Here is a 19,268-nt window from a genome sequence, read left to right on the forward strand (position 1 = left end):
GTTCAAGAGCTTTATGGATGTGCTGCTCAGAGATATGATTTAGCAGAGGGTTGTTATAGTTAGTGTACTATGGTTAGGCTGCGGTTGGAATTGATGATATTCAAGGTCTTTTCCAACCTGGGTAGTTCTATGATCCTATGATTCTATGAAGCTTGGAAACTTCTGACGTGATAACCCATATCCAAGAACTTGTCCTGTGCAGGGTCTCACAGGGAATGATGAAGAGGGGACGTGACAACCAACGTGCAAATCAGCTGCTGCTGCTGGCCTGTCAGAGGCACTGACAGATGTGAGCCTGAAAACACAGACCCCAGCCAGGAGACCAGGGATGGCCCGTCAGCTGTTGCAGGCTGAAGTCACTGCACAGTTTGATGAATAGCTATTTGCTTCCTGCTGGACTGTGGGTTTCTGAGCACATCCAACCCCAAGACCTCCATAAATGTCTCACAAGAAGGAGGACAGACAAAGTCACTGCACATCCTTTATTCTGTTAAGGTTCACAGAGAGCCTGGTTCATTATATACAGTGTCTCTGGGCTACACAACAAAGGCACAAGATAAGAGGAATTTATTTCAATAATTATATTTTAGCAAAAAAAACCCCAAACATTTAATACATTACAAATATAAAAATTGATCAAAACTAAATAAAACAAAGTGTTTGCAACAGTAAAAAGCTGCATTACTTGTCATGAATTAGAAAAGATGGGCAGTTCAATGTTTTTGAAACACATATGGACATCGCTTTCCTCACTGCATCCTTGACTTCCTGGTTCCTCATGCTGTAGATAATAGGGTTCAGTGCTGGTGGTACCACTGAGTACATAACTGCCACCATCAGGTTCATGGATAGAGAGGAGACAGAGTAGGGATTGAGATAGGCATAAAAGCCAGAGATGATAAATAGGGAGACCACAGCCAGGTGAGGGAGGCACGTGGAGAAGGCTTTGTGCCTTCCCTGCTCAGAGGGCATCCTCAGCACAGCCATGAAGATGTGCACATATGACACAACTATGAAAACAAAGCACCCAAAGGCTAAACTGATACTAAAAATGAGAAACACAACTTCCCTGAGGTAGAAGGCTGAGCAGGAGAGCTTGAGGATCTGGGGGATTTCACAGAAAAACTGGTTGACAACATTGCCTTGGCAGAGAGGCAGTGAAAACGTACTGGCAGTGTGCAGCATTGAATTGAGAACCCCAGTGCCCCAGGCAGCTGCTGCCATGGTGGCACAAGCTCTGCTGTCCATCAAGCTCCCGTAGTGCAGGGGCTTGCAGATGGCAACGTAGCGGTCATAGGACATGATGGTGAGAAGGGAATACTCTGCTGAGATGAAGAAGAGAAGGAAAAAGAGCTGTGCAGCACATCCTGTGTAGGAGATGGCCCTGATGTCCCAGAGGACATTGGCGATGTCTTTGGGGAGAGTGGTGGAGATGCAGCCCAGGTCGAGGAGGGCCAGGTTGAGGAGGAAGAAGTACATGGGGGTGTGCAGGTGGCGGTCGCAGGCTACGGCTGTGCTGATGAGGCCATTGCCCAGGAGGGCAGCCAGGTAGATGCCCAGGAAGAGCCAGAAGTGCAGGAGCTGCAGCTGCCGCGTGTCTGCCAACGGCAGCAGGAGGAACTCGCTGATGGAGCTGCTGTTGGGCATCTGCTGTTGTTGGGCTTTGAGTCCTGTTCAGAGTGCAGAAGATAATGACAAGTCCAGACCATTCTCAGAGACAGTTCTGCTGTACTGTGAAATGTATTCATTTACCTTTGGATAATTTTCATTTAACTCCATAACTTCAATTTATTTTCGTGAGCTTCACCATCACTACAGAAGTAGAAGATTAAGGAGCTCTTACTTTTTTCTCATTTCATAATCATATCCCAGACTCCTGAATACTTTCCTGTTAGGTGCCCTTTACTCATCACATATTTTTACTCCAGCTTCTCTTAGACCCCCAGCCCCAGCCTTTTTGCACTTCAATATGTCTTAGACAAATATGCCTGTTTGCAGGGTAAGTGCAATATTAAAGTCTTCAGATAACAACAAACTGATTCTTTCCTTTTAGAAATGAGAGGTTGAAAGCACAACCTGTGTCACTGTTCACAAAACAAGCAATTGATTGAAGAAATACTTGTGAGTAACATAGCTGTGTTTTAAATTTTACAGCCCCTATTCCATTTCTGCCTCCAGTCCTTTCTGCTTTCCCTCAGAAAAATAATTGCAAAATCCCTGCCTGCGCTCTCCTCTTGCCAAGACCATTCACAAACATTCTGTTGAGCAGTGGAGCTGTGATCCCCTGCCCCAGGCAGCAGCTGTGGCAGCACAAACCCTGCCAGGGGCTCCTTCCCCCCACACGTCTCCCCGCAGCGCCCTGGGCAGCTCCCCGGGCAGGCTGAGTGCTGAGCCTGGCAGGCGGCAGAGTCCCATACCCGGCACACAGCCCCTGGGGCACAGCAGGGACCCTGCTCTGCAGGACAGCCCTGGTTACCCACCTGCAGCCCCGGCTGCACAGCCTGCAGCCGTGCTGGGACACGCAGCCCTCAGGGCTGTGCTCTGATGCTGCAGCACAGAAGCCCTCAGTTGGAGCAGAAGGCTTTTAACATAGTAAAGAATCATGCGGTGCCTGCAGCCAGATCAGCTATGGGGTGTCCCAGATTGGTGATCCCTCCAGGAAAAGTAGCTCCATTGCCTACTGCAAGACACTTACCATGCTGTGGTCTGTTATCAATGCTCCAGCAGTCAGCTCACAGCAGGCTTACACTGTGTGAACTCTGTACGCTCTCTCTCCCTTCTCTTCTATCCTCATGTCAACTGCTGATGAAGCCCCAGCCTTGCTGTGCTGCGCACAAGAGATGCACCTTGGCACATCTAAAACATTGCCCACATTTATGAGCTCCCTGTGTCTGAGGAGCCCAGTGCATATCAGTAACAGATGATGTCATTTTTTATCCTTCCCACTCATCTCCCCTGTGGTGTCCCAGGGTCCTCATGGCCAACCGCTCCTGAAAGACAACAGCCTCATGACAGTACATTAAAGTCTGTTGAATTAAACACCAGATTTCTAGTGGTCAGTGACTAATTCCAGACATGTTCTGAGTCATCCCAGAGAGTGTTTTCTCAAAGAGGGCATTCATACAAGGACAGGATATCATAGAATCATAGAATCACCAAGGTTGGAAAAGACCTAAAAGATCATCCACTCCAGCTGGTCACCTATCACCAAGAGCTCCCACTAATCCATGTCCCTCAACACAACATCCAGTCATTCCTTGAACTCCTCCAGGGTCAGTGAATCCACCACCTCCACACTGGGCAGTCCATTCCAGGTCCCAAAGTTCAGGACATGGCATTTGGTCTTGGTGAACCTCATCCCATTGGCTTCAGCCCAGCTCTCCAGCCTGTCCAGATTCCTAAGCAAGGCCTTGCTAACTTCAGGCACATCCACACTCCCAGCAGAGCAGAGACCCCATGTATCACGCAGTGTTATTCTGCTAACCAACAGAAGAGGCAAGTCTTTCTCTATGCTCCATCTGTTTCATACTCCAGAGTTCAAGGCACTGCAAAGCTCTGGCACATCTATGTTCTTGCAATGATGACACCTTAGTATGCTCTGGGCTCGCATTTCAATGGCATGTAAATAAATCTAGGGTCATACCAGTTGACGGGAAGCTGGCAAATGTTGTCTCATTGTAAGGAAGAGCAAGAAAGATGACAGGGGCAACTATGGACTTGTCAGTCTCACTCCAATGCCTGATAAAATTATGGAGAAAATGATGGTGGGAGGGACTGATTGAAAAATCACCTGAAGGACAATTGTGTCATTGGTCACAGCCAACACAAGTTCCCGAGGGGAAGGTCCTGTTTAACTATAGGTCTTTTTATGACAATGTTAGTGAATTGGTTGACCAAGGGTTGACAGTTGATGTGATCCTTCAGAATTTTAGTAGAGCTTTTGAGACTATTTCTCAAAGCACCCTTCTGGACAGAACGTCCTGCATACGGCTAGACAGAAACAGAATGTGGTGGGTGAGATGTTGGCTGGTAGGTCAGGCCCAAAGGATTAGAGTCAAAGGGTTCCAACAGGCTGGTACATGGTCACTAGCAGGGTTCCCCAGAGCTCCATTTTAGGGTCACTTCTCTGTCATGTTTTTGCGAATGACTTGCATGCAAGACTTTTTGTTGACGTTCGCTGATGATACCAGATGAGGAGGTGCTGCTGCCTCCACTGAGGGTGGAGAGGACTTGCAGAGAGATGTGGACAAGTCAGAGAAGTGGGTACCAGTTGGTACTAAGCACCAAGTGAATAACGTCTAACAAGAACAAGTGCCTAATTGTGCAACTGGGTAGGGGCAACCCTGGACATAAACACAGAATGTATAAGGGACACTGGAGAGTGCTCTGACTGAAAAGGACAGGGGGTCCTGGTCAAAATCTAATTGAATGAGAGTCAGCAGTGTGCCCAGGCAGCCAGGAAAGCTAACGGTCCCCTGGAGCACATCAGGGAATTTATTGCCAACTGGGTGAGGGAAAGGGTTGTCCCTCTTTGCTCTGCACAGCTACAGCCTCACCTGGAGCACTAGGTGCACTTCTGGGCAATGCAGAACATAAAGGACATCAAGCGATGGGAGGGTGTGCACAGGAGGGCACTGGAACTGAGAGATCTGAAGTTCAGAGTTTCACTGTGATTGACTGCTTGTTTAGACGGGGCCCTTCATTCACACCCCACATCCTGTGATGAGGCACAGGGCACACGTGGGACATGAACTTGACATTATCATTGTACCCAATGCAGAGCCTGGGATCTCTGTCCCCATGTCTTTCATTTAACATCATACAGACCTCCATCCCACTGCCCCAGGAAGGGCCCTGAGCCAACATGAGAGACAGGACCTCCCTGCCAAGAGTTTGAATATCAGGGCTTGTCCTGTTTGCTTCTTAAGACAAAGGAGGATTTTCTTAGCATCAGAGCCACCATGCCAGTGCCTTTACCTGACTGGAGTCATGGTTTACAATTATCTGCTCTAACTAGTGCCTTGGGAAGCTTGCTTGCTAATGGCCCTCAGTGGTCCCATTAATACTCCAAGAAACGTCACTGTTACTTCTGACTTTGTCTTGCTGAGTTCTTTGTTCAAACTTCTCTCTGCACTGGAGGTTGATGGACTCAGCATCAAATGCGCCCTGGGGCCCATTATGACCTAAAGAGCCTCTTGTGCCTCGTGCCTTCCTGTTGTCTTCTTCAGGTTTTCAGAAGTTGTTCAGAAAAATGGAGACAGCTTAAAGAGCAAGAATCCAAAATGCAGTTATTGTCTATTTATTTATATTTGTTTTATACAAGAAGTAAAAGAAGCACTTTGCAACTGATGTCAATCCAGGATGCCCCCAATGAGTTCTATTCTGTTTCTGTGTGGGCAAAGTTCCTCCTCAACCTCCCCACTTCACTTCTATTCACATTGGCCCAATGGGATTTGCATCACTTTTCCTCACATCACTCTTCTCCTCTGCTGTCACCCACTCAGTGTTAAACCTCCTTTGTATAAACTCCCACTGGCTTTCCACAGAGAACCAGCTGCACATGGAAAAGGAAAGAATTCTCTTTATTTATGGCCAACTAACACAAGGAAAGGTGGTGCAATTGAATGAACAGTAAAACAGTGATCATCTGCATGCCATGTCCAAGGTGCTTCTATTGAGGTTTATCTTTCATAGGGAATATTTGCACAATAAATCAGTTAGACACAGATAGGATGGGATAGATAGAATCACGGTGAAGGAGTTGACAACAGACTTTTGAGGAATGGAGCAAATTCCAGTAATCTCCCTGGGATAGATCAGCCAGGGAGTTGGGAGGTATCAACTTAAAACTGAACAGGACTCATGAGTATTTCAGAAATTGAGATGGGTTAACACATTCTTATTGATTTCTATCTTTGTCTTGAAATCTTTTTTTCACTGTTACTGACATTAATGAACATCTTTCAGAATTCATGCTTTTTAAAGCATGAAAAATTTAAAAGAGAAAGGGAAAGGGAAAGGGAAAGGGAAAAAGTAAGAGAAAGAGAAAGAGAAAGAGAAAGAGAAAAAAGGAAAAATAGAAAAAGGAAATGGAGAAGAAAATGAATGAAGAAAAAGAAAAAGAAAGAGAAAGAGAAAAAGAAAAGATAAGAAGGGATAGATAGTAGAATCACGGGGAAGGAGTTGACAGCACAGTCTATCAGACTTTGGCGAGATGGAGCAAATTTGAGCCATCCCCCTAAAAGTCAGAAATCAGACAGATAATTGGGAGGTATCTGACTGAACAAAGAGCAAGGGATGGGGAAATCTGGCAGGCTGTGGCAGGAGCGTGTGTCTAAATGACCTGCTGAAAACAAGCCTTTAACCACGGCCATTTATTTAGGAGAGCTGGAGACACCTGGAGGATGAGGGACATCAAATAGGCAGCAGGGAAGTGCAGCTGCGGGCGCCGGGATTTAGTCACAGGGCATTGGCACTGGCACCACTGTGTGTGTCCCTGAACCTGAAGGCATCTGTTTCCTGAAAACTCATTTCTGGAAAACATCGTAGTTTCAAAAAATAAAAAAAATAAAAAAAATTTTAAAAAAAGAGAAAAAATAAAAAAAAAAAGATTCATATTCACAACTTAAAATGGAACAAGACTCATGAGAATTTCTCATATTGAAAAGGGTTAACACATTTTCATTGATTTCGATCTTTGTCTTCAATTCTTTGTCTCAATTTTATTGACATAAATGTACATGTTTTAAGCTTCATAATAAAGCCTCAAAATAAATAAATATATAAAGATATAAATAAAGAGATCCTTTTGTGTCTTCTGCTTGGCCTGATGCCCCTTTGACCTTCACAGTTCTCACCAGACCTTCCATGCTGGAGAGTATGAGATCCAGCAGAGAACTTCTTCTCTTTGGTTCCTCCATGGCTTGGTCAAGAATCTGACATCTGTGCTCTCCACGGATCTGCTGGATGGCACATGCCCTGCTGTGCTGTCCCTACAGCAGATACTGCAGTGCAAAATGCTCCCAAAGGTGACAACGGCCTGACAACATGAGACTTCCATCTGTCTGCAGAGGGCACCTTCCACTTGCTCTCCATGATCAAGGAGCCAGGAACAGACACAGCGGGAATCCAGGATAAATAGATAGGATAAATAGAGCAGGAATGAAAAGAGCACGTTGTGCTGCTGTCTGTGGCTGTACCTCCCCCAGACCCATTCGAAGTAGGAAGAGAGAAGAGATAAGGAAAATTCTATTTTGAAAGCTTTTTATTTATCTCTTAACCTATTCAGGGTATATTTTTCCATGTTTACATGAGCTCTTGGAGTGAGAAAATGGAAAGTAGGTAGGAAAGAAGTGAAATAAATTTTTATTTATAAGTTCAATCACTTTTTTTTTTTTTTTTTTTTTTTTTTTTGCAGGTTGCTATATCACACACAATTAAACAATCAAAGATTCGTAAAACATAAAGAACCATCACTGGGAATCTTGCGAGGAAAATGTACACTTTATTGTAGCTGGAATAATGTGCATTGCAACACCTTCCTTAGAGCGTGCTTGATCTCCCTGTTCCTCATGCTGTAGATAATAGGGTTCAGTGTTGGAGGAACCACTGAGTACAGAAGTGCCACTGTCAGATCCAGGAGTGGGAAGGAAATGGAGCGGGGTTTCAGGTAGGCAAAAAAGGCAGTGCTGAGAAATAGGGAGACCACAGCCAGGTGAGGGAGGCACGTGGAGAAGGCTTTGTGCCGTCCCTGCTCAGAGGGTATCCTCAGCACAGCCATGAAAATCTGCACATAGGACACCACTATGAAAACAAAGCACCCAAAGGCTAAACTACCACTAAAAATGAGAAACACAATTTCCCTGAGGTAGGATTCTGAGCAGGAGAGTTTGAGGATCTGGGGGATTTCACAGAAAAACTGGTTGACAACATTGCCTTGGCAGAGAGGCAGTGAAAACGTACTGGCAGTGTGCAGCAGGGAATTGAGAACCCCAGTGCCCCAGGCAGCTGCTGCCATGGTGGCACAAGCTCTGCTGTCCATCAAGGTCCCATAGTGCAGGGGCTTGCAGATGGCAACGTAGCGGTCATAGGACATGATGGTGAGAAGGGAATACTCTGCTGAGAGGAAGGAGACAAAGAAAAAGAGCTGTGCAGCACATCCTGTGTAGGAGATGGCCCTGGTGTCCCAGAGGGCGTTGGCCATGGCTTTGGGGAGAGTGGTGGAGATGCTGCCCAGGTCGAGGAGGGCCAGGTTGAGGAGGAAGAAGTACATGGGGGTGTGCAAGCGGCGGTCGCAGGCTACGGCTGTGCTGATGAGGCCGTTGCCCAGGAGGGCAGCCAGGTAGATGCCCAGGAAGAGCCAGAAGTGCAGGAGCTGCAGCTGCCGCGTGTCTGCCAACGGCAGCAGGAGGAACTCGCTGATGGAGCTGCTGTTGGGCATCTGCTGTTGTTGGGCTTTGAGTCCTGCTCAGAGTGAAGAAGATAATGACAAGTCCAGGCCATTCTCAGACACACTCCTCCCGCTGTACTCTGAAATGTTTTCATTTACCTTTGGATAATTTTCATTTAACTCCATAACTTGAATTTATATTCATGAGCTTCACAATCCCTAAAGAAATAGAAGATTAAGGAGCTCTTAATATGTTCTCATTTCATAATCATATCCTGAGCTTCTGAATATTTTCCTCTTTGGAGCTGTTTACATGTCTCATATCTTCACTCCAACTGTTCTTAGTGCCCCCAACTCCAGCCTCTTTGCACTTCAATATGTTTTAGTCAAATATTCCTGTTTGCAGTATAAGTGCAATATTAGAGTTTGCAGAAAACAGCAAAAACTTAAACTGATTCTTTCCTTTTAGAAACGAGAGGCTGAAAGCACAACCTGTGTGGTTGTTCACAAAACAAGCAATTGATTGAAGAAATATTTGGGAGTAACATAGCTGTGTTTTAAATTTTACCTCTATAAGCCTCTATAAGATTTCCACCTCCAGTCCTTTCTGCCTTCCCTCAGAACAAGATATGAAAAAACCCTTCCTTGGCTCTCCTCTTGCAAAGTGCCCTCACAAACATTCAGTTGTGCAGTGGAGCTGTGATCCCCTGCCCCAGGCAGCAGCTGTGGCAGCACAAGCCCTGCCGGGGGGCTCCTTCCCCCCACACGTCTCCTCACAGTGCCTTGGGCAGCTCCCCGGGCAGGCTGAATGCTGAGCCTGGCAGGCGGCAGAGTCCCATACCCGGCACACAGCCCCTGGGGCACAGCAGGGACCCTGCTCTGCAGGACAGCCCTGGGCACCCGCCTGCAGCCCTGGCTGCACAGCCTGCAGCCATGCTGGGACACGCAGCCCTCAGGGCTGTGCTTTCATACTGCAGCACAGAAGCCCACAGCTGTAGCAGAAGGGTTTTTCCACAGTACAGAAACATGCAGTGCCTGCAGCCAAATCTGCCATGGGATGTCCCTGATTTGGTTAACCCTCTATGAAAGGAAGCTGCATGGTCTGCAGTGAGACTTACCTTTTCATGCGCCCACAGCCTGCTCACACTGTACACATCCTGGAAACTCTCTCCCCTTTCTCTCCTCTCCTTCTGTCAGCTGCAGGTTGTGCTGTGCACAAGAGCTGCTCCTGAGCACAACTTTCTCTCTGTAGCACTGCCCACCTTTATGAGCTCACTGTGTCCTAGGAGCCTGGCCAAGCTCAGCATCAGAGGATGTCATGTTTTATCCTTCTCACTCATCTCCCCTGAGATGTCCCTGCGTCCTCTTGGCCAACAGATCCTGAAAAACAACAGCATCATGATTGTACATTGAAATCTGATGAATTAAACACCAAATGTACGGTGGTCAGTGACTGATTTCAGACCTGATACCTGAGATCCTGTGATGAAACAAAATGGGCATACAGGCAAGGACAGAGAGAGGCGGACTTCCCCTGTGCACGGCAGTGATTTAGTTGAGGCAGTTCAGGAGTCTCATCCCTAATGGGAAACCCTGGGGCTGAAATGGGATTCAGCTCCCCATGGACACACAGTATCATTGGGATTCCTCTGATGCAGTTCAGAAGTGCACAAGGAGTTGCCTGCATGTGAGCTCCTGCTCTGAGTCCTCGGTCCTTCAGCAGGGAGGCAGTTGCTCACACACAGACACTGGGTGATGACCAAGGTGCCTGGGCTGCTCCTGATGTGTGCCAGTGCTTATAAAATGTGTGGGAAATCCCTGGGACAGAAACCTCTTTCCTGAACATCAGCTGCGGGGCAGAGAGGGAACAGAGGTATTATCGACCATCCTGAATGACAACAGACCCCAGCGTTTAGGGCACTTCATGGTGCCTTTGTCTCCAACTCCACTGAGAATGCAGAGTTACACAGCTGACTAAATGGATGAGCTCACAAAAGAAGAGCCAGATCTTTCTCTGTTCTCCATCTGCGGCATATTCTGGAGCTCAAGGCAACACAAAGATAATATACGTCTTTATTCTTCAACAGACATAACCTCAGTTTTCGGTGGGCTCTCAAGTGAATGGCTTCAGAAGCAGCCTAGTGTCTCTGGGCTCTCCCACACACTCACATGCAACTGTAACAGGGCCTTCAGGAAAGCCATGCCCATGGTGTGTCTGTGCTGCTGTGTCAACTCCAAGATCCACAATGGATCTAAAGCCTGTGTGCCACCTTCTTCACAGTAATACCATAGATGAGCTATCCAGTCAGGCTCTGTCCAGTGATGCTTTCCAATGAGTATGTTTACTTCTATATTTTTGCACTAATGAGAACAACAAAACTTGAGGAGCTAGAAATCTTTGTAGAGTTACATGCCTGAGCTCTTGTTGGGACCACAGTGGTACAGTTGAATGCCTTCTACAACTGCACTGTAGCACAAGGGGCATACAGGGGTAGCACTGGGGTATACATTCTTAAGGATGGATTGGTGAGGAGACAAGGAAAAGAGAGTGCACTGAGCTCTGCCTGGGGGTGGCAGAGCAGCCAGGCCAGAGCTAATGGAAATGGCCAATGGAGGAGATCAACAGTGTCTGTTCCTGTCTTCCTGATCAGGGAGAGCAAGTAGAAAGTGCCCTCTGCAAACACATGGAAGTACTCATGTTGTCAGGCCATTGTCCCCTTTGGGAGCCTTTTTCACTCCATTATCTGCTGTAGGGACAGCACAGCAGGGCATGTGGCATCCAGCAGATCCATGGAGAGCACAGATGGCAGCTTCTTGACCAAGCAGTGGAGGAACCAAAGAGGAGAGGTGCTCTGCTGGATCTCATACTCTCTGGCAATGAAGGTCTAGTGGGAATTGTGAAGGTGAGAGGGGCATCAGGTCACGTGCAAAAGACAAATTGATCTAATTTTATTTATTTGTTTGTTTGTTTGTTTGTTTTTAGGCTGTAAGATTAAAAGATGAACATACATGTCAATAAAACTGAAACAAAGAATTGAAGACAAAGAATTCAATGAAAATGCTTTAACCCTTCTCATCATGAGAAATTCTCATGAGTCTTGATCCATTTTTAGTTGTAAATATGAGAATTTGTGGGGATTTTGTGTCTTCTTTTTTTTTTTTTTTTTTTTCCCTATATTTCAAATGCCTTCAGGTACAGAGACACCATCAGTGGTGCCATTGCCATTGCCCTGCGACTAAAGCCCAGCGTCCACCGCTGCTCTTCCCTGCTGCCTATTTGATGTCCCTCATTTTTCAGGTGTCTGGAGCTGTCCTGAATAAATGGCCGTGGTTAAGGGCATGTTTTCAGCAGACCATTTGGACTCACGCTCCTCACACTGCCTGCCATATTTCCCCATCCTTGTTCAGTCAGATACCTCCCAATTATCTGTCTGATTTCTGACTTTCAAGGAGATTACTTGAATTTGCTCTGTCTCTCCTAAGTCTGATTGACTGTGTTGTCAAATCCTTCACCATAATTCTATCTATCCCTTCCAATCTTTTCTTTTTCTCTTTCTCTTTCTCTTTCTTTTTCTTTTCCTTTAACCTTTTCTTTTTCTTTTTCTTTTTCTTTTTCTTTTTCTTTTTCTTTTTCTTTTTCTTTTTCTTTTTCTTTTTCTTTTTCTTTTTCTTTTTCTTTTCCTTTTCCTTTTCCTTTTCCTTTTCCTTTTTCTTTTCTTTTTCATTTCTCTTTCTTTTTCTTTTCCTTTTTCTTTTTCTTCTTTTTTCTTTTTCTTATTGTTTTTATTTTTCTTTTTTTTAAAAAGCACAATGTCTAAAAGATGTTAATTAATGTCAGTAAAAGTGAAAAAAAAGAGTTGAAGACAAAGATATAAATCAATGAGAATGTGTTAAGCATTCTCAATGTGTGAAATACTCACAAGTCCTGTTCAGTTTTAAGTTGATACCTCTCAGCTACGTGGCTTATCTATCCCAGGGAGATTACTGGAATTTGCTCCATCTCCCAGAGTCTGATGGCCTCTGTTGTCAACTCCTTCACTGTGATTCAATCTATCCTATCCTACCTCAGTAAAAATCATTTCTTTTAAAAGTATTCCATATGAAAGACAAACTTCAATAGATGCAGCTTGAACATGGCATGCAGTTGAACACTGTGTTTTACTGTTCATTCAATTGCATCACCTTTCCTTCCATTTGCTGGCCAGATAAAAAAGAGAAATCTTTCCTTTTCCATGTGTAGCTGGTTCTCTGAGGAAAGCCAGTGGGAGTTGGTGCAAAGCAGTTTTAACACTGAGTGGATGAATGCAGAGGAGAAGAGTGATGTGAAGAAAAGTGATGCAAGTCCCATAGGTCCATTGTGAGCAGAAATTGAGTAGGGAGGTTGAGAAGGACCTTTGTCAACACAGTAACAGTACAGAACTCATTGGGACAACCTGGATTGGTATCAGTTGCACAGTGCTGCTTTAAACCCAGCTATAAATAAAGAGACAATAAATTTATAATGGATTCTTTCTCTTTAAGCTCTCTCCAGATATCCCTCCTTTTTGCTGAACAAGTTCTGATAACCTGAAGAAGATAACAAGATGGCATAAGGCACAGGAGATTCTTTAGGTTATAATGGGCCCCAGGGCGCATTTGATGCTGAGTCGATCAACCTCCAGTGCAGAGAGAAGTTTGCACAAAGTGCTCAACAAGACAAAGTCAGAAGTAACAGTGAAGTTTCTTGGAGTATTAATGGGCCCAGTGAGGAACATTACCAAGCAAGCTTCCCAAGGGACTTGTTAGAAAAGATAACTGGAAGCCATGACTACAGGCAGGCAAAGGCACTGGCATGCTAAGAAACCTCTCCTTTGCCTTACGAAGCAGACAGGTCAAGCCCTGATTACAAGACCAGTGGTAGAGAGATCCTGTCTCTCATGTTGGCTCCTGGCATTTCCTGGGGCAATGGGTTGGAGGTCCGTATGATGTTAAATGAAAGACGTGGGGACAGAAGATCCCAGGCTCTACATGTGATGCAAGGACGCTGTGAGGTTCATGTCCCATATGAGACCTATGTTTCATTGCAGGATGTGAGAAGGGATGTGAGAAGGGCCCAGTCTGAACAAGCAGTCAATCCCTGTGAAACTCTGAACTTCAGATCTCTCAGTTCCAGTGCCCTCCTTTGCACATTCTCCCAGAGTTTGAAGTCCTTTATGTTCTGCGGTGCCCAGAAGTGCACCTAGTGCTGCTAGTGAGGCAGTAGCAATGCAGAGCAGAGAGGGGTGATCCTTTCCCTCACCCAGCTGGCAATAAGTTGCTTCATAAGTTGCTCCAGGGGACCGTTGGCTTTCCTGGCTGCCTTGGCACACTGCTGACTCACATTCAGTGTGATGCTGACCAGCACCCCAACCCTTTCCAGTCAGACTCCTCTCCAGTGTCCCATATCCAGTCAGTGTGTATGTCCAGCATTGCCCCTACCCAGGTGCACAATCAGGCACTTGTTCTTGTTATACTTTATGCACTTGGTGCTTAGTACCAATTGGTACCCACTTCTCTGACTTGTCCACATCTCTCTGCAAGTCCTCTCCACCCTCAGTGGAGGCAACAGCACCTCCTCATCTGGTCTTATCAGCAAACTTGCTCAGAACGTCTTCTAGTCCTGCATTCAAGTCATCTGCATAAACATGAAAGGAAAGTGGCCCCCAAATGGAACCCTGGGGACCCCGACAGTGACCATCTACCAGCCTGATGGAACCCACTGACTATAATCCTTTGGGACTGACCTACTGGCCAACTGCTCACCCACCACGTTGTGTTTCTGTCTAGCCATATGCAGAACATTCTGTCCAGAAGGTTGTTGTGAGAAACAGTATCAAAATTTCCACTGAAATCCTCAAGGATTACATCAACTGGCTTCCCTTGGTCAACTAAACGGATAACTGTGTCACAAAATGAGCTTAAATTAAACAGGACCTTCGCCTCACAAACTTGTGTTGGCTGCGACCAATGACAGAATTGTCCTTCAGCTGTTTTTCCATAACTCCCACCATCATTTTCTCCATAATTTTACCAGTCTCTGGACTGACAGGTCCATAATTGCCCATGTCATCTTTCTTGCTCTTCTTTACAATGAGACAACATTTGCCAGCTTCCTGTCAGCTGGCATGACCCTAGACTTCTATAGATGCAATTGAAATGAGAGCCCAGAGCACACTAAGGTGTCATCATTGAAAGAAAGTAGATGTGCCATAGCTTTGCAATGTCTTGAACTCCAGAGTATGCCACAGATGGAGCAGAGGGGAAGATTTGCCTCTTCTGTAGTGAACTCATTCATTTGGTAAGCAGAATAACACTACCTGATACATGGGGACTGTGTCTCCTCTATTCTCTGCTCAGCTCACAGGGCAGCGGTGCAGGGCGTTGCTCTCATGTCAGTGCAGGTAAACTCACTTTAACCCTTTTTCCTCTGTAAATGCTTCCTCTGTTTCTATGCTCAGATACACTTCCACATTCCCTCAAGTACACTTTCATGTATAATTAACAATTACACTTTCTTATACCATCAAAACAGTTTGTCAAACAGTACGGTTCTTCAGTTCACATAAACTCCCTTAATACAGTCTGTATTCTTCAGTTATAAACACTGTGCTACAGAACCAGCACTGATTGAACCACCTCCCTCACACACTTCCTCACAAGCAGTACATAGTATTACATAAATGGGTTGACACTCATTGGTCGGGTGGAATGTACAACTCTCCTCAGGACCATCTTATTAATCTACAGAGTACAAACTCCTGTCTTCTTACATACAAGCAGAAAGTACATATGAGTGGACAGACAACACAGTCTTTCACTTTGTCCGTGTCCGGCCATTTCCCTCACAGGAGGAAGCAAACACGGGTCGGGACTCGGCACTCACCCTGCAGCTGTTCTGTGTCTCACTCACACCACACTCACTCTGACATTTAGATCAAAAACCATGGTTTATTCATACTACACAATGCTGACAACGTTTTCTAGCTGAAATCTTAATAACACTCATACTCTGGTCGACCAGTTGAAAACGTTAATGTTTTTCCCAGAGTCGGCTTGACACACGGTACCAAACACTTAAAGCAGATGATAATATTGAACATACAACCTATAAGCCCTGTGATTACAACTTGGAGAACCCAGGCTACCATTTGACAGGCTATCCACTATATCCCATACCCGTATGAGAGACCAACCTAGGTCCCTCCTATTGTCAACTACGTGGGAGAGAGTATTTGTTCTTGTTTCCATTCATATGACATACAGTTCCCTTTCATAGGAGCTCACCCAAGGAGTCTTCCTACCCAGCTGGCAACCAAAGCCATGAGCTCACCTCCCTGGGAGCAGCACGTATGGCTGTAAACTGTGTAGGATGTCTCCTCAAGACATATGGGCTCCACTTACCATACACATACCTGGTCCACCTATGGGTGGTCCTTGTCTGTCCCTGCAGTGATCAGGTGAGGAAGGGAGTCCTTCAGAGAAATCTCAGGGTGCGCCAAAAGTGTCTCCCTCTCAGCTGGTCCTGCAGCGAACAGAGCTGGTCCCACCTGGGCCGCCAAATTGACTACAGGAATTGAACTCTATAACCTCTATAACTGATACAGTCTCCCATGACATACTTATACCAAAGTTGAGGAAGTATGGGATAGGTGAGTGGACAGTGAAGTGGGCAAGTAATGTGTGCAATAACTTCTTTATGGTGAGAGTGACAGAGCACTGGAACAGGCTGCCCAGGGTGGTTGTGGAATCTCCTTCTCTGGAGATATTCAAGACCTGCCTGGATGCCGAGCTGTGCGACGTGGTGTAGGGAACCTGCTTTGGCAGGGGGGCTGGACTCAATGGTCTCTGGAGGTCCCTTCCAACCCCTACAATTCTGTGATTCTGTGAATATCATGGGGTGGTTTGGATGGGGAAAGACTACCCCTTTGAATGACCTTTTGTCAGGGCATGTCCTGGGATTCCTAGGATCCTAAAAATGCAGCATTGCTTCTGTCACTGAAAAATGGGGCCCTGTGTGGGACGGAGGGAGGGTCCATGAGTCCCTGGCCCACCTGACTGAGTATTTCCATGGTCTTAGCAAAGACATACGTACAACATGAGAATGACAGTTAGCTGCGTTCATGGTGGCATGGCCACTGCTGATGGCCTTGAACTGTCTGAACATAACTGAAGAGGCTCAGGCTGATGCAAATCAGCTATTGAATGATAGTGTTGAAAAACTGGAAAGACAGGTGGCAGTTTTGATGGGGAAAAAACCTAATTCAATCATTCTCCTATGGAAGATCAGTAACATCTCTCTGGAAGACCATGGGGACCCTGTACAGGGAATCTGTATAAAATGGACTCTGTAAATGAAGGCACTAAAAGGTCAGATTTTGAGGTTCCATTTGGACTAGATCTATTTGAGATCTGACTGATTGTAACCAAAAAATGAAAAAAAAAAAAAATGCAGGATAGGCTGGTGGGAGTGCCCTGACCAGTGTCCAACCCCCCAAACCCTGCTGCCCATAATACAGCAGCTGAACTGATGGATATAGAACAGTGGTTTAGACAGAAACCAAGAGAGCATGCCAGCATAGCTGCTCTGGTTATGGGACATGGAGGCAGAAAGCGCTGTGGTGAAGGGACTGGAAATTTCAAAACTGACATCCATTACTACTCACCCTGCCCTCAGGCAAAGACTGTATGTGCTGTCCAACATAATGAGGATAGATGTGTGTCATATAACATGGCCAAATAAGAATGACATACCATTAAATATCAGCCTGTGGTCCTCTATGGAGGACAAACAAAATTATATTAGAGAATTAGGCATGAAAGAGGCAATCTATGAAGATGATTTTGAGAGCCCAGTCAATAAAGTTTTCATCAGGAACGAGGGATCTCATCCTACAGCCATCACCTTTACATCAGGATGGGTCTATGTTATCCATACTGAACCCCCCAGTGGCCCTCAGGTGCTGTAATACAACAGGCTGCCCAATTGATGGGGAGACAAGAGTGCCTACGGCCAGATGCAGGCTCTGAATGGTGGTGAAAAGGTCAGAGAACCATCTGCTGCCATGACTTAGGCGTCCAGCCCCTAAGGTAATCCAGTCTGGACCCATTAGGGTCTTGAGACAGCAAATGTTTAAAGACCAGATTAGAGCAGGAGTTCAGTTTAAAAAGATCGACGGACAGCATAATCAGGAAAAAATATCTGTTAAACAGGCCCAAGCACTGAGTATTTATAGTCCAACCTTTTCAGCCAAACTAGATGTGAATGTAACTCAAGAAGGGTCTGGATGGGGGCTCTGGCAGAGCCAGAGTTCTTTGTGAACCCCTATGAGGTTTTGGTCACAGGTTTGGCATGGAGCAGAATAAAGATACATCACAGTTGAAAAGCATTTATTGGCTGCCTATTCTACACTACAGGTGGTAGAACCAGTAACTCAGATTTCAGAGGTTATCGTTAAACAACAAGGCCAGTCCAGGGGTGGGTAAAAGATCTAACACACATCTCTATGATGGGGGTGGCCCAATCACAAGCAGTGGTGCGCTCAGTTGTTCTGCTTGCCTGCTCCTCAAGGAGTTAGGAGAAATCTATGCCTGCTGCGTGCTCGAGTGCATGCGCGATGCCATGTGGAGGGCTTATCACAATAAAGATTGGCGGATTTGCTGCGTAGACCGGTCAGAACTCAGATCTGCGTTGTGCTTCCTGCGGCACCAAACGCCCAACAGTGGCAGTTCCGTGTATTGGCCAGCAGGTGGCAGCAGAGACCACGGAAAGAACGTCTGCGGGACAGACCCTGGGGATCTGTTCTCTTTTGATTATAGGGGAAGAACACAAAGATGGAAGAGGAGGGAAGGGGGAAAAAAATAAAAGAAAAAAAGAAAAAATCAAACCACAGCAAACAAATAAAACTTCTCCAAACGTAGCAAACATGAATGTCTGTCAATAAATAAATGAGTAATTGAATTGATGTCCGTTTCCCCTCCTCCCCGCCCCCCAACTTCTGAGATGAAAAAAAAACACCTGGTATCAATTGGACAGATGCACACAGTGAAGCCAGGGATGGTCTGAAACGCAAAGCAGCTGAGCAGCTTTTAGAAGAAAACAGAGTAGTAACAACTTCTGTACCTACATTCACCACTCTGAGATCCTGTCTGGGTCACCCAAGGCTTGTAAATAACCACTGGGTCGGTTCTGATGTCGAGTGATTTGTTGTCAGTTCTCTCATGGTTCTCCGGTCAGTTCTCCGGTGCCAGGATCTGCCACAGGGCATTCTGACCACGGGCATCATGTTTCTACGCTGCCGCCTGCATTTAACAGGCAATGGGACTGCCCAGCATGTGCAAGGCAGCACCTCTTTCACACCACCAAAATGTTTAAGGCTGTTGGGATTGTTGTTAGCGTCCCATTAACACTGAGGCTATAGATACCCTTAGGATTGACATTACTATTAGCATTACTTTGATGGTGCCCTATCTGGGTCATTTCCAGGGGATGTCAGGAGTAAGGCACAGTGTCAGGAGAAAAAGAACAGACTCTGTTACTTTATAAAAGTGATAATAGAGAGAGTTCATTGGAAAAAATACAACTCTTAAATAATACAAAGCATGCTTCTGAATGGACGCAGGTATCATCTGGGCTCTGATTAATATTACTTTTAAGGTAAAGATTATTGTTACCTTAATGATTGTTTTTGGATTATGATCAGGGTTAAGGTTCCTTTTGCTACAAACTTCTAGCATCATTTTTGTTGTTACATTTGGAGTTAGAGACGATTTTAGAATCAGGGTAAGGGTTAGGATTAGAGTTACATTGCAGGTTAATGCTGTTATCTTTACAGCTCCTGTGAGGGTTGGGGTCTGGGTCAGG

The 19,268-nt window shown here is 45.7% G+C and overlaps 1 protein-coding gene across 1 annotated transcript; it reads right to left on the bottom strand.

The window, feature by feature from the left end:
- Positions 1 to 7,504: 7,504 nt before the first annotated feature.
- Positions 7,505 to 8,443, bottom strand: LOC146753130 (olfactory receptor 14J1-like). The gene has a single exon (XM_085530799.1). The coding sequence runs from the start codon at positions 8,438 to 8,440 to the stop codon at positions 7,505 to 7,507; it is 936 nt and encodes a 311-aa protein (XP_085386925.1). The 5' UTR covers positions 8,441 to 8,443.
- Positions 8,444 to 19,268: the final 10,825 nt, after the last annotated feature.

This window comes from Coturnix japonica, unplaced genomic scaffold (assembly GCF_054131305.1).
Source record: "Coturnix japonica strain WE unplaced genomic scaffold, WE-NBRP24 Scf039, whole genome shotgun sequence".
NCBI classification, from domain to species: domain Eukaryota; kingdom Metazoa; phylum Chordata; class Aves; order Galliformes; family Phasianidae; genus Coturnix; species Coturnix japonica.